The sequence below is a fragment of the Rhinolophus sinicus genome, linkage group LG04 (assembly GCF_036562045.2).
Source record: "Rhinolophus sinicus isolate RSC01 linkage group LG04, ASM3656204v1, whole genome shotgun sequence".
NCBI lineage: Eukaryota > Metazoa > Chordata > Mammalia > Chiroptera > Rhinolophidae > Rhinolophus > Rhinolophus sinicus.
In genome coordinates, this window is record NC_133754.1 from 141923854 (window position 1) to 141944955 (window position 21102).

The following is a 21102-nucleotide window of genomic DNA, read 5'->3' on the forward strand; positions in this document are numbered from 1 at the left end:
GGCAATAGAGTGTTCTTTCATTTCCTTCCTTTGATTACCTGCTCCCAGGAACTGTGTGCATTGGGTAAAAGCTTGGCACCCTCAGAAATAGGAAGTACTTGTGTGGCTCCTCTCTGGGCAGAATCAAAGCCTGGGCAGAACCTTGCTCTGCAAATTTACCTAAGCCATTAGGGTATGCTCTCATTAGCAGGTTCAGTTTGGTAGCAACACGTAATTGCCAAAGCTTTGAAGTAATCTTTCTGCCAAGTTGATTGTTACAGTGGAAATTAAGCCTCAGACCAAATTCTGCTATACATGCCAATACTTAATAGCCAACAAACAAATTTTTCATGCACTTTGTTATGCCAGCTTAAAGGATAGAAAGCTGGGATTTTTATCGAGCTTACAGAACACAGTATGAACAATTTTTTACCTCTGATTCTTGTTGCATTGACTTGTTTTGACTACCACTGCCTGACAACCTGAAATCCTGTCGATCAAGCAAAGCTAAGTTTATTGTACCTGTTGCTGTAAGAACGAATACCTTCTTACCAGTAGTTCTCAGAAGAGGTGAATCAAAGAGGGCCCCTGTTGGAGGATTTTAGGGTGAGTTTTGCAAGATAGGGGATCGATGTAGTTTGGGCAGAATCTATGAGCTAATAGCTTTGGATTGGTGGACAAGTGGAAGGGAGGGCCTGGAAGCAAGATTTGATGAGTAGGCTGTTCACTTTAATAAACTCTTTTAGTTGGTTCACAGTCCTACCTTTGAGCAACAAGTATTTCCTGGAGCGAATATCTAAGTTATCTTTGCTTGTTCTCAGTATTGTTTACTATAGGGTCAGAAAAGTTGTGGTCAGTCCCAGAATTGATTAACACAGGGACAGGAAATTATGTTGATTTTCATTCTCATCACCAATTTCATGGGGAACCCATTTTAAACATCTATTATACTGATTAAACAAACTGATAATTTCATCAATTGAACAACTCATTTCTATAGTCACTATGCCAAATTAGCAAAGTTGCTTGGATGTTGTTGGGAGAGAGAAATAAAGAAAGCAGCTTCTGGAGTATGGCCTTTTTCATAAATGCTAGCTAACTGTCCTGGAATATGAATTCTTGATTTTCCCAACCAATATGCACATAGTATCACACTACCTGTGTTAAAGTATTTCGAAGTGCATCACACATCCACGCTAGCAGTATGTGAGTATCTGGGTTGCTAAAGAGAGCCCTCTGACCAGTTCTGCATCTAGGCTGCCTGGGCCCAACAGTCTATAGTGACCACGTTCTGAATGTGACTGTGGGAAAACGGCATGAACCATGAATTTGGGTCAGGAAGAGAGGCCATTTTGAATGGAGGAACATTGTCATGTGAGAAGTTGCAGAATAATATGTATAGTACCTTTGTATGTATATATGTATGCTTTAAAAACCTGGGAGATCATATATAGATATTTGCAGTTACATAGAAAATTTCTGAAAGGATATACAAGAAGTTATTTACAGTAGGCACTTCTCTTGGGTGCAGTGGGAATGGGTAGGAAGGAGGCTCGCTCGGCCTTTGTGCTTTATTTTGGAAAGGACATATGTTGTGTGAAGAGAAGGCTGGCTAGTTTCTTGCTTTGTTTGTGTTTGGCCGCTGGTACCTGCAGTCCCCAAACTCTCCTTTTGGGGTTGGTTTATCTGCCTTGTGTCAGTCTTTGGTGAGAGGCGGGGCTCCACATCCAGCTATGAAGCCTCTGAGGCCATATGATTACACTTCTGAATGCCAGCAGCCAGGGAACCCGTGACCTCCACCCACCGAACTTCCTGCCCAGGACTCTGGAGCTGGAGCCATTGATGCAAAATAGCTGGGTGCTTAGAATTCATTAGGTAAAAGAGGTGACCAGTGTCCAAGGCTGGCAATCAGGGACCTATTTTTCCGGTGGCATAACCTTGGTAGAGGTTCCAGCACCCAGCTGACCTTGGCTCCATCCTGGGTTTCTGAACCTGGTTCCTGTGGATTCTGTGAGCTACCTGATAGCCTTGCAAGAAATTCCTTTTCTGCTTAAATAGCCCGACGTGGTTTCTGTTGTTCACAACATAAGCAAGAACTCTGACTGCTGTAGGTCCGTGATTTTTTCCCTCCATAAGTGGTACTTTTATAACAATTTTTTTAAAAAATGACTTCAAAAATAACGAGATTCATTTTAAACATTGGGTCGTTTATGGTAACTCAGTTGAAGAACAAGAAATCCAGTGGGAGCTCAAGTTTGGTTAATGGTGAGTGTTTGACTTGGGTAGAAAGTGTTGTGAAGAGGCGGGGGGTGGGGGAGGGTATCAGGGCTGGCTGAGATGGTGGTAGAATTGGATGTTATGAGCTGTCTCAACGAGGATACCAAAAGGTTTCCTTGTGGATCTCTTTAATAAGAGAAAAAGAATAACTTACAAATGGACCGTGTGTATTAGTGGGTATTCTGTATGTTGATGGAGGGAAGAGTATAGATTTGAGTCAGACCTAGATCTGATTGGGCTCCCCTAATTAGTTGTAAAATCTGGGGCACAATAAATAAATCACCTCTCTGAGACTGTTACCATTTATTTTATGTCTGTATCTATAAAATATATTTATATGTGAAATATATATATATATATATATATATATATATATATATATATATACACATATATATATACACATAAAATGTACATATGTCTCAAACCTATATGGCATATATACCAGGGGTGCCAAAAAATGTATACAAATGGACACTTTGGTCAGCGTTGCTCAAGCAGTAGTTCGCCGTAATCAGAAGTGTCTGGACACTGATGGTAACCACTTTGATCACCTCTTGTAATTGCAGAAGTCAAAGGTGACTTGTATTCATCTTTTGTTATCGGTATATATTGAGTGTTACAATTTTAATAGTTTTTTCCTTTCTTAAAATGTGTATACTTTGTTTGGCACCCTCTGTATATACACACTCCATACATACATGAAACACATCACTGTAACATTGTGACATTTTATAATTTGCTAAATGCCTTTTAAGAGGAAAACTATCCTTTTCTTTAAAAAAGGGGAAGTTCATTGGCCCTGCTGACTTGTATTAATAATAATTAGAAGTTGGTGCCTTCCTCCCAGCACCCAAAGCTGCTTACACTCTCCGAACTAACCATTTGAAGCTAATGTCTAGTTTTAGTGCTCCTGGTGGCTGTCCCCACCGTGCCCACGTGTGGGGTTTGTTATATAGCCTCCTCGCCTCTTTTTTTTTTTTTTTGAAATTATTATTTCCCCTATTGATGGCTTTATAATTTGAAATAATATTATAAACTTCAATTTATTAATCCATTAACTTTGGATAGTATCTTTTGACTCTTTTAGGAGGTAAAGAAGGTAACATTTAGCTCTACTTCTTTCCCCTCCCACCTCCCAATTTTTGATATTAACAATGTTATCTTTATGTTGTCAGTATTTTCATAGTTACATTTTGCTCTTAAACTATATTATACCACTCACACTTTGCCTGTAAATTGCTTATAAAATAGGGAAAACCAATAATAGCATTTATGTGAACGTGATTGCACCCGGATGTTAGAATCGGATCCTTTATTTCCAGATTCACGTGAGGCTGCAATAGAGCACAAGCCTATAGCGCTCACATATCGGTGTATGTTAGACTCTCTGAGCAGGACTTACAAAGCTTCTGAGTGAAAAATCAGTTTCACAATCCTTAGCTGATCTCCATTCCCAGCCTATAAAAAGATTAGGGATTAAAGCGACACATGTTTTCCAGAAAGTTACTGAATTGCTGTGGCATTTTGAGTTCTACCTCCCCATGGGGAGCGGAGAGGTGCTTAAAGATAAGCACTTGGAGAACCTGATATGGGTCCCTTGATGGTGGACTGGACTGGTGTCAGACACATGCCTGGGGGATTTTAAAGGGCTGGTTGGAGTACCTGGTAGCCTCAGAGTTAAAGACAGCAGTTGGGCAATAAGTGTACTGTCACAGGCTTAGCCCAGCATGCATACTGCCAGCTGACCAGATGGGCCCTGCAGGAGAGAACAGACCTGGGGTGAGTTTAGATCCTGTCCCGGTGAGCCCCTTGTGAGACCACAGCCTTCACTGCTGGATGCCCACGTCAAGGGAACACAGGCACAGCAATAGATACCTCAGAGGAGACAGTGGAACCCCATTCAGGAGAGAGTCCTCTGCAAGCACGTACCGACGCAGATGTGAACAGTCAGGTGAGCTCCCACTGTCCCTTACCTGTTTACCATCGTGCCCTGGCCTCCCCCTCTCTCCCCCCTCTCCTAAATGACAGAGCTGTGGTGAGCACGCTGGGGAGACATAGACACACAAAGTAGGGAAATCAGGAAGACTGCATCACTCCCTTCCTTCCCCACTGCAGGCTAGCTTGCTTCCCATAGTCATCAGCCCGATGAGAAGAGAAGCTGAAATTTAGATAAAGTTCCACGTTTTGACTGGGACACAGGTCTGGATATTTTAATGGCTGAAGTGAGACTTTTTGTGACTTGAAGTGACTGGGGTACTTTTTGTATCTGGTAGTGACAAGAGAAGTCATGGGTCCAGCCCCAAATTTCATCTGAGGGGTCAGGAAGAACTAGCCCTACAAAGTGGGCTTGAACAACACTGGGGAAGAGAGCAAAGTGGTTTCCTGTTGACTCATGGGAACCATGAGTCCTGCTTGTTCAAGGGACCAACTAGATTATTTACTGTAGCACCAGGAAGAATGATCAGATCTAGAGAGAAGGAAATGTAACCCATGTATCACTTGAGGGAGGACAGTTTCAAATATCCAAGTCAAATCCATTATTTTTTTTCTTGTTCTCTATTATTTGCTCAGTATTATGTCTCATTTTAATTTGCTTCAGCTTTGGACCGTAACTCTGAAAGCTATATTTATGTTTTTCTCTGGAGTTCTTAAATGACTCTTTTCTTTTTCTGGTTGACAAAAAAAAAAAAAAAAAAAAAAAGATACCTAATCTCAGAGATCATCTTGCTGCTTATTTTTTAACAGATTTATTGACATAAAATTGACATACCATAACATTTAAAGTGTACACATCAGTGGTTAGCATGTTCACAGACTTGTGCAAACATTTCCACCATCGATTGTAGAACCTTTTCATCACCCCCAAAAGAAACCCTGTATCCATTGGAAATCATTCCTGATTTCCTCCCAATACTCCCAGCCCTAGGAAACCGCAATGCAGTTTTTGTCTCTATAAGTTTGTATATTCTGGGTATTTCAAATAAATGGAATCACATATTATGTGATCTTTTGTAACTGGCTTCTTTCACTTGGCAGATTTTTTTTTTTTTTTAGCATAATGTTTTAAAGGGTAATCCATGTTGCAGCATGGATTAGTACTTTTCCCCTTTTTGAATAATATTCCATTGATAGATATGCCACATTTTATTTATTCATCAGTTGATGGACGTTCCTACTTTTGGGTTATTATGAAGAATGCTGCAGTGAGCATTAGGGTACTAGTTTTTTCTATAGACGTGCTTTTATTTCTCTTGGCTGTATGCTTAGGAGTAGAATTGCTGAGTCGTACGGTAACTCTGTTTAACCCTTTAAGGAACTGTTTTCTGAAGTGGCTGTGCCTGTTTACATTCAAATCAGCAGTGTATACAATTTCTCCACATCTTGACAACACTTGTCATTGTCTGTATTTTTTTTATTATAGCCATCCTTATGGGTGTGAAGTGGCATCTCACTGTGGTTTTGATTTGATGTTGAGCATCTTTTCATGTACTTACTGATATTTGCATGTCTTCGTTGGAGAAATGTCTATTCAGATCCTTTGCCCATTTTTAAATTGGATTATTCGTCTTTTTTTTTTTTACAGGTCCTTATCAGATAAATTATTTATAAATAATTTCTCTCATTCTGTGGGTTATCTTTTTACTTTTTTGATGGTGTCTTCTGAAGCACAAAAGTTTTTAATTTTGATGAAGTGTCAGACATGTCTTTCTTTAACACTGAGTAATTTTTTAGTTTCTTTGATTATTTCCTTCCTTCAATTTGTTCTGCTCTTTCTTTCTAAAACATTTAACAATCAGATATTGGACCTCTTGAATTGAGCCTCTTTGTTTCCTAGCTTTTCACAGTCTCACATTTTCTATTTCTTTGGCTTTTTTAATTCACATTCTGGGTATTTTTTTGTTTTTCTCCTGACATCCTATTGAAGTATTTATTTTGATAATTATGTATTTTAATGTTCAGAAACTCTTTTTTGATCTCTGATTTGTCCCTTTTTATAGATGTTCTGCTTCTTTATGTTTGCTGTAATTTCTCCTAAGAGCATGGACTTTAGAGACAGACCACCTGAAACTGCATCCTAACTCTGCCACTTCTAGCTATGTGACCTTGGGCAAATTACTTAACCTCTCTGTGCCTCAGTTTCCTCAGAATGAGAATACTAATATCTCATAGAATTAGTGGGTTAATACATGATTCTCAGTTATGTGTTTATTATTATTAAAAACTATTGCAAACATTACAAATATTACCAGTCTAGTTCTTCAGTCATAACTAGAATGATTTATGCTTTTAATCACTGCCTTCATTGTGTGAGTCTCTTTCCATAACAGACTTGTCTGTGAGGGAGAGCTGCCCGGGAGCTCTGTGCAACTGAGTCGGCCTTAGTGATGGATAGGCTTTATTTTAGGGTGTGTTTGAGAAAAGCAGGCAGATGACCCCACTATGCCGAAAAGAAGACCTGACCTTGTGAGGAATATTCCACCAGGAACTTCACACCCCCAGGCAGATTATCTAGCTATTTTAGACAGAAGTTCACTAGTATTAGCTGGTAGACAAATGCTACTTCTTGTTACTTTAGCACCTGAAAAAGTCTCCAATATTTTTTATTATGTGTCTTACTATGAAAATTCTCAAATTTACAGAAAAGTTGAGCAAATACCACAACAAATTCTCGTATACCTCCAACTGAGATTCAGTAGCTGTTAATGTTTTGCTATGTTTGCTATGCCTATACATAAGTTAAGATTTTACATTGAACTATTTCAAAGTTTCAGACATCATGGTTCTTTACTCCTATATACTTTAGGAGGCAGCTTCTAAAAATAAGACATTCTTTTACCTCACCATAATAGCATTATCATAACTAAGAAAATGGTCAGTAATTTCCTAATGTCATCTAATAGTCAGCCCATGTTTAAATTTCCCGTCACTCCAAAATGCTGTATAAATTATTCTTAATGAAAAATCTTTTTAACTGAAGTATGATTTGTGTACACTTCTATATGTATATGTGTACAGCTTGATATATTATCAAAACGTGACTACTCCTGTGTAACCTTTTTTTTTAAATCCAGGATCCAATCAATGTTCAGTCATTTCATTTGATTATTGTCTCTTTAGTCTTGTGTATTCTAGAATACTCTTCTGCCACTTTTTTTCCTTTTTCTAGGAATTGACTTTGTAAAGAGATGAGTCAAATTGGTTTATTTCTTTTTCTCCTCTGTCTCCTTTATCTTCTTCCCCTTTCTATCTCCTTTCTTTCTTTTCTTTTCCCTCTTCTCCTCTTTCTGATTCCTTTCCTCCTTCTCCTCTTCCATTTTCTCCTCCTTCTTCTCCTCTTCCTTCTTCTTTTGATGTCAATTTCAAATAGACTCCTAATCTAAGAGACACACCGCAAACCCCCTCGTATCCATTGCCCCGCGACAGTAATCATTAACCCATGTCAGACTTGCCTCATCTACACCCCTAACCAGTGGGTTGTTTTGAAATAAACCCCAGCCCTTAACAACATTTCATCCGTACACATTTCAGTATTGATATAAAAGGCACATCTGAGAGGTTAGCAAGGGCTGCTGACTAGAGCATGAACATGTGACCTCCTCATGTAACAGCCACTCTGCATAGTGGGTAGGTTCTGGGGCGGGGGAGGGTCTCAGATAAGTGTTCCAAGAGGCCCAGGCTTCTTATAATCTTGCCTTGTGTGTCCCAGAATGTCACTTCTGCTGCATTCTATTGGTCACACAAGTTCCTAAGGCTAGCTTGGCATCAAGGGGAAGGCAATTGGGAATGGGACGCCATTTCTTTTCCTTTCTTTCTTTTTTTGTTTGTGATTCTTTAAAATTGTGGTAAAATATCATAAAATGATCATTTTTATACCTTCAATGGCATGAAGTATATTCACACTGTACAACTATTAGCACTATCCATTTCCAGAACTTTTTTTTTGTCCACAAAGTGTTTTTATTTTTATTCAACTCTAAGCAAATAGTAAAATTAACACAACATTTAGCAACTCCAGACCGGCTTTTCTTACACCCGTAAAGAGTGATCAAATCTAACAAGCACAGACTTACGGATTTCTGATTACCTCACCCAGCCCTGCAGCTTGTCTAGACGGCCATGCCTCAACAGGAAAGCGACTCTCCCCATTGCTTTTTCCAGAGCTACTCTTTAAAGGACCCCTAGTAACCAATCCGAGGCATACCATGTTGGGGGTTAGCAGACATTCCAGCCTCTGGTTGTCTGCTGAGAGACAGGGCCGGGAAAACACATCTCAGAAGGTGCCATTAGGCGCAATTCCATTTCCAGAACTTTTTAATCATTCCAAACAAAAACTCTGTACCCATTAACCACCATTCTACTTTCTGTCTCTATGAATTTGACCTCCTATAAATATAATCATATGATATTTGTCCTTTTGTATCTAGCTTGTTTCTATTAGCATAATGTTTTCAGGGTTCATTTCTGTTGTAGTGTATGTCAGTACTTCCTTTTTACAGCTGGATAATATTCCATTTTATGGATTGGATTTCACCTCTTGCTGTGAGAAACAGCCTGTGATTACAGAGCGGGACTTGATGGTAGCCATTTTTGGAAACTTGACTCTGAGTTTTTCTTCTCAAAAAGCTGTGATCATCATTGCTGGGGAGTCATAAGATCCGACTCTCTAACTTACTAAATCTCGAGAAACTAACAGCAGTAGAGAAGAGGCCAGAAGCAAGAAGAGCACACAAATTAGAGAAGTACAAAGGAAAGGAGAAAAGAGTAATGGAATAAGGAAAGTGATGTCTCAGGATTCATAGATGTACAATTTTATTTAGAACTAACTTTCAGCTGCCTTTGTCTTCAAATCCAAATTTTCTTCTGCCACCTTCTTCCCAAGAGGCATAGCAGACTACATCCTGACTCTTTCACCTTGTTTGAATAGCCAAGCTTATGTGTCACGTAACCTTCTGATTATTTCTTTTGAGAGTCTCATTTAATTTATTTCTTTTAAGGTTCTCCTTAGGATGTTTTCCTCCTGGTCGTAGCCGCATTCCTGATGAGAACATATTAATTTAGGCATGGCAGAGCTGTCTAAGTCGTACTGGGGAATACGGAGCCAGACACATGCTGAAGGCATCCCCTTTGTTTGTTATGCCTGGTTGCTTGGGTCATGAGAAAAGTCAGTTTCCTGAGAAATGAGGGGCCTGTGCTGAAAGGGAGCCCGGGGAGACGTGGGTTCTGCAAGAGAATGGGGGAAAGGACCACCGGAAGGGCAGAATTCCTTTTTCACAAGCAAGGAGCCTTGAAACTACCTCTGAGATTTGTACGTTTTCATCAGGAATTAGCAACTATCGGTTGCTCATCTTGAAGCTGTTCCCAAACTGATGAAAAATTGTGTCTTATTTTGGTGGAGAGAGGAAGAAGCCTTTCACTCCTGTTGCAAAAGGAATTGGAAATTAATGTTACTATATTTTAAACACTTTATAAAAAGAAAATCTTTGTACAGCTGTAACATGAGTAAATCTAACATGACTTAAACATCTCTGAGAGGAAAGAGAGACAGCTGGTTATGTTCAGAGCAATGGGCCTATGTTTGGCTTGTTGGCAAGGAAAACCAGTCTGGATGTTAGAAATATGTCTGCCAAGTTTCTGGAAGAAGTTTAAAGGGTGTCACGGGAGTGAAGCCTGGGAATAGGTTGTCTTGGGGTCTAAGGATGAAAAGCACACAGACAGACCAAGCCAGTGCATGTGTGAGCTCCCGAAACAGGAAAGCAGCAAGAATCTGGGCTTTGTGAGTGGTTGTGATTTATTATGTTTTGCTGGTTGTCATGGTGCTGGGTGGTCAATCAGAACATTCATTTTGCTAAACTACTTCAGGAAGATTTCAGTTTGATGTCTTGTCTTCAGTTTTTCTTCCCCCAGCTCATTGTGTTCTGTTCAGGTAACTTTGCTCATGATTCTACATCTTTGCTTCCCCAAACTGAAATAAAATTTTAAATATTAAGAGTCACATATGCAGTTACATTAACAATCATTGGTTCTGTGGAATTTGTCTTACAAACCAGTGACTAATCGGTGAGTGGTTTGGAGCTTGGACTCTATGTCTCCGAGAACATAAATGTTAAAATGTCAGTTAGATTTCCAGCCAGATCACAGGACATTCTTCTTTTAACAGAAAATGTAACCTGAATTCTAAGGTTGTGCTTCCACCTACTTACCTGCTACCCCTACTCCTTCTTTCTTCACAATAATGGGACAGGAGTCCCAACTGTGGAGGCAGAGCCTCAGAAAGTAGTTTCCAGGCTCTCGGCCTCACATAGACAGGTGCTGGCTCAGGTAGTAAATGGCCATCAATGTGATTGGATGGCCATCAGCTGTGGCTAGTTGGCCGTCAGCTGTAACCAGTGAGCCATTGGCCACTAATATAACTGCTGTGGCTACGCTAGAAGGAGATGGAGAGGAGAAAGGATGGGGGCTAGCAAGAAGATGGCGGCCTGGGCTGGTAAGCGCGGATGGCGGTTTGCGGACAGTGTGGATCCAGCCTCCAGTGAGAGTATAGTGCCGCCAGAGAGAATATAGTGGTATGACTCCCCCATCTATGGCTCCGTGGGTGTTCCTTTTTGGCCTCACCATATCCTGCGTTCTTGTATGGGGAGTGGGAGCAGAGACTCCGCCTGATGCCCAGCATGACACCAACCCTTCCCATCTTCCTTCCCCAGGAAGTGGTGAGTTCCCATCCAGAGCAATGGTAGCAGCCATTTTCATTCAAGCCGTGAGAATAAATTTTGTGTTTGCGTTTCAGGGCCTGTCTGTATATGTTCCAGAATATTAGTGAGAATGCTTGAGACCCTCTATGTGGTGTTTATCATAAAGAATCAATTTGCTTTCATTTGTTCACTGAGTGATTGATGTATTCATTCATTCAATTATTCATTCATTCAGTATTATTTAAGACCACCTATGTTTTAGGTTCAGATTTTGTGCCCCATGTGAGAAAAGTATATTTTGTTTTCTATTTATTTTGAGCAGTAGAAAAGGCTGCATGTGGAAAAAAGAAGGCATGGTGATTAAATGAGTACCAGTGATATTTTCTTGGGAAATTAAAAAAAATGAATGTGAAAGAAAAGTATTGAGACAGTATTAGTATTTTTTAAACGAAAAGTTTTTGAGATGTTTTTCCTCATGAGGAAAGAATTTGGTGAGTTTTTGATATTTAAATAGAAAAAATACACCCACACACATAGATACAGACAAAAGGTCACTAATCCCTTTCATGAGGGCTCCACCCTCAAGACCGAATCACCTTCCAAAAGCCCCACCTTTTAATACCATCATCTCGGGGGTTAGGATTTCAACATATGAATTTTGGGGGACACACACATTCAGATCATAACACTGATTTCATTCCATCTATGAGTATACTATAATCTGTTTATCCATTCTCCTATTCTTGGACATTTACATTGTTTTTAGTTTATGGTTATTATGAATTAGTTGCTATGAACGTTCTTTTACTTGTCTTTTTGTGGACATATGCATTGATTTGTCCTGAGTATCTACCTAAAAGTGAATTGCTGGATCATAGGGTGGTGTATATTTAACTTTATAAGAAACCGCCAATAGTTTTCCATAGTGGTTGTACCATTTTCGAACTGTTTTTTAGACTCTCAATCAGTCCTGTTTTTAGATTCTGAGTAGTAAATCCTATTGAGTTTTGTCTTTCTTCATTGCTATTGTAGGATTCCATTTTCTCAGGACCACTGAGTCAATTCACACTTGACCGGGGGTGTTCTAGCTTCTAAAATTTTGTTGCTGTTTTCCCATTTTCTCTTTATGGATTTTGTTGCTGTTTTCCCATTTTCTCTTTATGGATTTTGTTGCTGTTTTCCCATTTTCTCTGTGTTTATGGATTTCTGCATTTGAACTTTTTCCTTTACTGCCATTTTAATGAGTTTTCAGGGATTAGTAGAATTAAATGCTTATGTTCAATTCACCATTTTAAACCTACTCATTTTAAAACTACTCTACCTTCACACAGTTACTGGAATTATTTATTTAAGCAGGCATATTTCAGTTTTGGTTGTATCTTGAGCTTGGAGCAGTAGGGGAGTAAGAAGTGAAATAAAAGTCCTTAGGCAGTAGGGAAAGGTCAACCTATTTAGAGAATGAAATCTATATCAAAAAAACATTCAACAATACCAAGCTGTGATAGGCATAATTATTTAATGATATTATGTGATGGGGATTATGAGGGGCTTTTAGCAGGTAGGAACAGGCAAATTGAAAGTGATGTTTCTTCTTGATAGCCTCAGGTTCTCCAAACATTCTTTTATTGGGTCATTTAATTAAAATCTGAAGGCACAATTGCAAAAGATCAGAGTTGAGGTGAATTCCAAATACAGAATTGAAAACATAATACCTTTCTTATCAAGCCACCTGGTATATAAGTGTTATAAAATAGTCATGATTCAAGTTAGTAATAATAATACCCAACGCATGAAAGGCTTCACTCGTGTTGCTAGTCCTTGGGAGAGGACCTGATCTATGGACCTTGGGATTGTGTATCTCACCCTTATATGGATAGATTTTGCATCTTATCCTTAAAAGCCATAGGGTGCAGTGGGCCAAGCCCTCTACTTTTTTGGTCCCATTATCTTTCATGTCTACAATACAAGTTCTAGAAGGACATTTCTCCATGAGCTCTGGGCTTTTCTGTTTTTGGATGGTAAATCCCAATGATGAATTGGCTCCAGTAGAATTCAGGAACTGTAACTCATGGCATTCACCTCCTTAGGTAGGTGATGATAAATTTGAAGTGAGATCAATAGGAACTAGGCTCAAAGAGCAGGAAAAAATTTAGGTTAAATATAAGGAAAAGTTTTATAGAGAAGTTGTGTCAGTCAAGTCTCAGCAGGACACAGATGACACAATAAAATTATAACTTGACAAGAGGTTAATATAGAGCCTGTTCACAAAGGTATGTGCAGGGTGTAGGGAACAGGGACGCTGTTACTACCACCAGGCCTGACGAGAGAAGAGGAAGCAGTGGCCAAAATCTGGAAGTTGGAATCATGTACAGAGGACCCCTTGACAGGACCTGTGGCTTTCCACAGAGGGACACAGCCAGCCTGAGGCAGCAGAGAAAGAACCAGGAAAACAACTACATTAACCCCACTCTCCTTGTTCCCTTACATCTTCTGTCAGGGCTCCCTATTGGGAGTTAAACATAACTAGAGGCCAGAGGGCAAAGGAGCCCCATTCATATAGCCTCCCTGGGAAGAGAGCAGGGTAGTCAAGGTAGTTTAAAAATGAATAGGTTTAAAATGGTGAATTGAACGGAAGCCTGGAGTGCGTTCCTAAAGCAGACTGCGGAAAGAATTCTTTTTAGAGAGAAGTTTTGGAAACAATATACCTGCAGATTATTCTTACAATGGAGTACCCTTTCCAGCTGCCATAAATTCAGGTGTGTCACAAACATAAGAACAAAATGCTGGTAGCAGACTTGGTGCAATTCACTGTGCAATAGCAAAGCTACTCACCCAAAGAGGAAATGCCTATGGTTATGGTTAATCATCAGACAACTTCTCACATAGTATTTTGTACTTTTACAACGGACTTTCATAGATATAAATTTGTCTTATTCTCTCAATAATCTTGTGAGGTAGGTTGAAAGATAGATCTGTTTAACAGATGAGAAAAGTGAGTCTCACGGAGGTTGCCTAAGACATCACAAGCACCACTTGTCTAAGATAACAAGTGGGAAAGCCTGAATTTGAACCAGGTTTCCTGATTTCCCAATCAGGTGCTTTCCACAAAGAGAAACTCAGATCGCAGCACTGATCTTTTTTTAAAGGAAAGAATGATGACAATATAAGCGACATAAATTCTTCCTCTTTCCAGATATAGCTGAGTGGGCTTTGTGACTGTGATGTTCTTCATTAGTAGCTGATGTTTCACGGTCTTCTGTTTGAAGGGACGCCATCCGGTGATGTTTGGGATGGAAAATTGGGTTTTGGGAGTTATACCATTATAACTAGGTTAAAGCCAGAGCGGTCCATTCTGAAGGTCCCTGTAAATCCAAATGGGTCTCTGATAACTAATATTTTGTACCCCTGAACCTGATCCAACCTCTGAAAGACATATGCTTGGTATCCTAACAACCCCCATGTCTGATATTTGCACAGTGGTTTATACTAGAGTAATTCAAGTGGCTATTTGGCCAATCAGTTTGGCCAGAGTTGTAATAATATAATTAAAAAACCATGTTCATGAATAAATCTGGGGAACAGCACATGGTGATTTTTTACACATACTATGTGCCTCCGCTTAGCTGCTCATTCTGGGCTTTGCAAGGGGTGGGATTCTGGTGATTTGACTCTAGCTTCTTATTGGCAGACCCTTCAGTGCAGGAGAAAAGTGAAGCCTCACAGGCAGTGAATCCCCAGGGGCATTCTCTCACCTTGTTTGTTGTTCTGACATTTCAGAAGTAGCCCCATCCACTGTATGATCTCACACTCCTTCCCGGCAGCTGGACTCAGGATTTTCTTCCTCAGTTAAAAAAAAAATAAAAAATACACATATATATATTTATATATATAAAATAAATAAATATATAATATATATAATATATATGTGATATTGTATATATATTATATATATCATATATATATATATGTAATATGTAAAGTTATTTATGTAAATCCCAGGTCATAAATGTTCAGTTAGCTAAGTTTTGACAGTTGGACACACCCAGGTAGCCAATATCCAAAAGAAGATATAGAACATTTTTATCACTCCAGAAAATTCCCTTATCTCTTCCCAGTCAGTCGCTTTATTCCACACCTCTTTTATGAAAATGGGCAACCACTGTTCTGGTTTCTATCACCATCATATTTTTCTGTTCTTGAACGTTATGTAACTGGAGTCATACAGTATCTGGCTTGTTTTACTCAATGTAATGTCTTTAACCTTCACGCTGCTGTCCATCAGTAGTGTGTCCTTTTTTATTGCTGGAAGTATTCCACTGTTTGAAAATACCACAATTTTTTTTATTCTCCTGTTGTTGGATGCTTGAGTTCTTTTCATTTTTGGTCTAATATGAATAAAGCTGCTATAAACATTCTTCTGTAAGTTCTTTTGTGGGCAATTGCACTTACTTCTCTGGGTCTTTTTCTAGGAGTGGAATTGTAGGTTACCGAGTAGGTGTATATTTAGACTTTTTTTGCATTTTTTTAAATAAAATTTTTGTGCTAGAATAGTTTTAGATTTACAGAAATATTGCAAAGATAGTACAGAGTGGTCCTATATACCTCACACCTAATTTCCCCTGTTATTGACACCTTACATTAGTATGGCACATTTGTCACAATTAATGAACCAATACTGACACATATTTTCAACAAAAAGCTATGCACTTCAGATTTCCTTAGTTTTCACCTAATATCCTTTTTCTGTCCATGATCCCACCCTAGGACACCACATTACATTTAGTTGTTAGGTCTGTTTAGGCTCTTCTTGGCTGTGACCATGTCTCAGATGTTTCTTGTTTTTGATGACCTTGACTGTTTTGAGGAGTACTTGTCAGGTATTTTGTAGAATGTGCCTCAGCTGGGATTGTCTGCTGTTTTTCTCATGATTAGACTTATTATGGGTATTGGGGTAGGAAGAGCACCAGAGGTAAAATGCCATTCTCATCATATCATCCCAAGGGTACATGCCATCCACCAATGACTTACCGGCAATGTTAACGTGACTTGACGTCGTGTGTCTGGTTTCCCCATTAGAAAGTGACTCTTCTTCCTCTTTTCATGCTGAATTCTCTGGAAGGCACTCACCTTGTGCAGCCCACACTTAAGGAGTAGGGAGGTGAGGACAGAAAATCTCTGCCCTAAATTATTTGGGATTCCTCTGCATGAGAGAATTATATTTAATTTTTAAGAAACTGGAAAACACTTTCCTAAAGTGGTGGTACCATTTTATACCTGGACAAGTGATGCCTGGGAGTCCACGGGCTCCCCCTCCTCACTCATACTTGCTGTGGTCAGTCTTCTTAATTTTAACCTTGGTGTGAACTGGTATCTCATTATGGTGTTAATTTGCATTAATGATGACTATCGATGTTGACACCTTTTCATGTGCTTTGTGGCCATCCCTGTATCTCCTTTTGTGAAATATATGTTCGATTCTTTTGCCCAGTGTTTAATTTGGGTTGTTTGTCTTTTTATTACTGAGTTATGTGTATATTCTGGATAAAGGTTCTTTGCCTATTGATTATCCTAATGGTGTCACTTGACGCGCTGGATTTCAGATTTTAATGAAGAGGTTTGGGGTTCAGTGTTGGGTAATGGCCTCTCACCCATTTACATCTGATGCTGCTAAGTTTTCATTATGAAGATTAGTGGTGTGCCGGTGGGCATAGGGATTATCACCATACTTTCTTTTTAAGGCATCTGATATTCCAAAGGAAAGTGCAAGTCTTCCCCGTAGTGACAATAACGGTGTCGCTGGTGCGAGGATTCCAGATCGATAAGGTCTCTCTGAGTAGCAGCTGCCCCTGCATAGAAGAAGCCCAAGCGAGAAGACCCGGTTCTGTCCTATGCCAGTTACGCACTCTCCTTTTCCACAAAGCTCACAACACAGCGCAAGAGGGGCCATGTGTACAGGCTGCTCAAGTCAAGTCCTACAGACACTCAGGAATCTAGCCTGGGAAGCAGTAACACAGCAGCTGCCGGCAGCATTTTCCCCAAGATTGGATGACAGAGAGCATAGTCGTTTTACACAGTAACAAAAAGCAGAAGCCAGACTCCTCTTGGAGAGGAAGAAAGAATTCCTCTTAGGAAAAGAGGCATCGTGTGGTATTAAATATTGACTCATAACTTGCATTTGGGGTGGTGCTTGGAAGCTTCTTGGAACACTAACAATAAAGAACAAGCTTTCTTTATTAGAGTTGACGTATCAGCTACCTGAAATGCTGCATGGTTCTAACACTATAGTCATCATTCCAATATTTTATACTTGCTTTTGTATTTGTGATGAGGGTTGATATTGGTATAAATAGTCCTCAAGTTGAAAAGCCTTTGTAGTCTCCAATTTGCACCAAGTCAATACTGGCTTCTGTCGAGTTGATTTCTGTCAATTCTTAATCATTTAGGTAACATTTAACTGTGGGGAAAAGCACATGGGAGAACACTCTATACTTATTCTTTTGTACTTAAACTGTTCAGAACTGAAAAAAAACACACACCTCTTCTTTATTTTCACTTGTTTACAATGATTTCTGTCTAGTAATGGCTCTGAGCTCCTTGACTTCCCTGGGTTCTGCTTATATTCTAGAATTTTCCATTTGTCTATTTACCTTTGATCCTGCAAAACTCCGAAAAAATAACAATGGCTCAAGGAGGAACTAGCCATGGCTTAATGTAAAAGATAAAAGATAGGGAGTCAGAACGCCCTTATTTACAAAGAAAAAAAATAAAATAGGGACTTGAAATTACTGAGAAGAGTTGAAAGTCAATGGCATTCCTGAGCACATTTAAACAATTCTAAAAAGTGGAAAAAAAAAACATGTTTGGACACGAAAAACATGGCTCTGACTTTTAGAAAAATGTTTCGTCTAGGAAGAGAATGTGAGTTTGTGTTATTGAGAAAAAACTCTTTTGGAATTTAACTCTCGTCTTTTTCTAACTATGGTTTTCTTGCCATTTCAGGTAAACCTGTTTGTGCTGCTTTCTGTGGTGTGTGTCCTCTTAAATTTAGCTGGATTCATCCTAGGCTGCCAAGGGGCCCAGTTTGTGTCCAGTGTGCCCAGGTGTGATCTGGTAAGCAGTCCTGAAATCACAGTGCCCTGGGGCTGGCCGGCCCTGGCCTGTCTGGCTTTCCTCGGATGCTAGTGTGTGGCTGGCAACATCCAGCACCAGGCCGTGTCCTAAAGTGAAACCTGAAGTCGCTAAAAGGAAGCTGCCTGCTAATTATTTTACTCAGGTTGTCCATTATTTTTTTTTTCCAAAGCAGGGGCCAACCAACAGAACTCCAGAAGCACAGTAATACAAAGCATCATTAGTGAATGGATGGATTAGGTGTCCACAATCAATATCTGTTTGCTTTCATCTAACGAGGAAACATGAATATTATCAGAATAGAGGTCAGCAGTGCTTTATCCATTACCTTTGGAGGCCAGGTGTGTTTCAGCATTCAGAGTTGTTCAGACTTTTTAGAAGATAAACGTGATACATGCACTGTTTATTCGGTAGCACCCAGGTAATGGAAACTTGGTTTTCCGAGCTTTTTGGATTTTAGAATTGTGTATAAGAGGTTTTGGACCTGTGCTACCTGTTAATTTTTTTCTAAGTTTTAATTGTGGCTTAATGCACGTAACGTTTATCACCCTAACCATACAGTAGTGTGAAGTACATTTACAGTGTTGAGCAACCAATCTCCAGGACTCTTTACATCTTGCAAAACTGAAACTGTACATATTAAACAACTCTCCATTCCCGCATCCCCAGCCGCTGACAACCGCTCTTCTTCTTTCTGACTCTGTGAATTTGACTGCCCTGGGTACTTCATATAAGTGGAATCATACAGTTTTTTTTTTTTTTTTTTTTTTTTTTTTTGTGACTGGCTTATTTCTCTTAGCATAATGTCCTTAAAGTTTATCCATGCTGTAGCATGTGTCAGAATTTCTTTCCTTTTTAAGGCTGAATCATATTTCATTGTATGTATATGACACATTTTGTTTATCTGTTCATCCATCAGTGGACAATTGGGTTGCTTTTCTCTTTTGGTGTTATTGTGAACAATTGTGCTATGAAAAGGGGTTTACAAATATCCACGTGAGACCCTGCTTTCAATTCTTTGGGGTATATACCCAGAAGTGGAATTGCTGGCCATCTCTAAACGTTTAAAAAAGGTTTCTTAGTAACGGATAACTCCCTGTGGCACAAAGCAAAAAGTAAAAGGGCTTTTTAGGAGTTGTAATGAGTCCCATCTATTTGGAACTTGGTGGCAAGGCAATCTCACCGTTCCGAAGCCGGCAGGGTGCAAGCAGAGAAGGCGGCCGCATTTCTCCAAAGGTTGTGATAAAGCCCTTGCAGTGAAACTCATGACTTTCCCAAATAGGAAATCTCCTTAGGGACTGTTTGCCTTTCTTATCAGTGCTTTACACCTTTTGGGATTTTTGTCATTTCATTACTTAATAACCTTAGGTTATGAAGTCACAAGATCACAACCTTTTCTGGTTTTTCAGACTCTCTGCAATTCGCCCTCATCCCATCCTCTCATTGCCACAGTTTATGCTCCCTGTATTTGAGCCAAAACCTGCGTGTCATTACCCAGGTTCCTGCCCTAGTTTCTTATTTCTAACAACGCTGTCTCTCCCTGCAGAATTCCCTGTCCCTTACTTCTGTGTTCATCCAAACATTATCAGTTTTTTGAAGGCCCATTCCTAGATGCTCTCTTTCAAGAAATATTCCCTCATCCCCACAGAAGGTAATCTTCCAGAATGTACTATCTGTGCATCTCTTAGGAATTTATCCTTTTTTGGGGGTGGTGGTGGAGGGGGCTAAAGATATTTATATATATGTGTCTTCTTTCTTCTTCCAGGCTAGAATCTCCCTGAGGACAGTATCTGGTTCTCTATTATCATGGGAGTTTTTAGCAGCCCCCTAAACATTTCTTCATATACAGAGAGTTCCCAGGAAAAAATTTTTGGAACAAAGCTTGATTTTCCAATTACTAATCACACAGCAAATTAGAAGGGGCAAAAAGAGTACACCCAGGCTGGAAGTGAAAAGTCATAATATATTGAAAGACGATTGGGCAAAATTGTAGCATCTGTTACATGCAAGACACTGTGTTAGAGGCTGCAGAGGCGAAAGCAAAGTCAGATGTTGTTGTTCATCTAGAAGTGTATTGTGCAGCAAGAGGAGTCAGATGCACGTGGCCCATGCTTGGTCATTGTTGGTGGAAGGAATGAATAAACGCCCAACTGCAGAGCAAGGTAGACTGTGACCAGCTATCAGAGTGAGATGCAGTGCATGCAAAGGGATGCAAAAGAAGGGTGTGTACCCATGGGCTGGTGGGGGAGGCTACCTGAAATATAGGTATTGAGATGGACCTTGAACAATGAATAAATACAGGAAGTAGGTAGAAACCAAGAGAAGAGAGGATTTGGAAGACGGTGTTAAAGTTTGCCTAGTGACTAGATCATCATAGTTCTGGAGAAAAAAGAAGCCAGATTGCAGGGGTTAAAGGTATATATACTTGTAGTTGACTTTTCTGAGACATTCTGTGGTCCTGTACTCTGGCTGCGCATTAGAATAACCTGGGGTTACTCCCAGGGCTTTATCACAGCCTTTGGAGAAATACTCAAACTTGGGCCCCACCCACATCCAGAGATTCTTAATTGCCCTAAAGTGGGGGCCTGGACATGAGGTGATTTTTTTTTTGTTTATTTTTTATTTTTTTAAATTTTTTTAGCTTTTAAGTGTATTTTTAATTAAAAAAATTTCCCACCACAAAACCAACTCTGCAATTATTTCTGGTTATATAATTGTAAAATTTTGGGTATATATATATATATATATATATATATGAATGACAGAATTTTTAAAAATCATTTGAAATTTTACTATTCTGGGATAGCACAGTTAACTACTTGATGATTTTTCTTTTGTATTTCTCACATAATTTTCCCTCAACAGGACCATATACTGTAATTGTTTTTCATTAGGGAGGCTATTTGACAGATTAAGCCTTTTGGGGGAGGAGATGCTCTCCTTTCCTCTTTCCCTCTTCACCCACATCAGTCACCCCAAATCCATGGTAACAAGCTGGGATGTTCCCTTTCATGTTCCAATGCAC

General features: G+C 39.5%; 1 protein-coding gene across 4 annotated transcripts in view; it reads left to right on the forward strand.

The window, feature by feature from the left end:
• The window catches only part of ENTREP1 (endosomal transmembrane epsin interactor 1), a 60837-nt gene that overhangs the window by 18250 nt on the left and 21485 nt on the right, over nucleotides 1–21102 (forward strand). For 3 of the 4 annotated variants that reach the window (XM_074330534.1, XM_074330530.1, XM_074330531.1), the window contains exon 3: nucleotides 17949–18059. The exons of the other annotated variant lie outside the window; for it this stretch is intronic. In XM_074330534.1, coding sequence (XP_074186635.1) covers nucleotides 17949–18059 — 111 coding nt within the window. The remainder of the gene's footprint in view (nucleotides 1–17948; nucleotides 18060–21102) is intronic. 4 annotated transcript variants of the gene reach the window in all.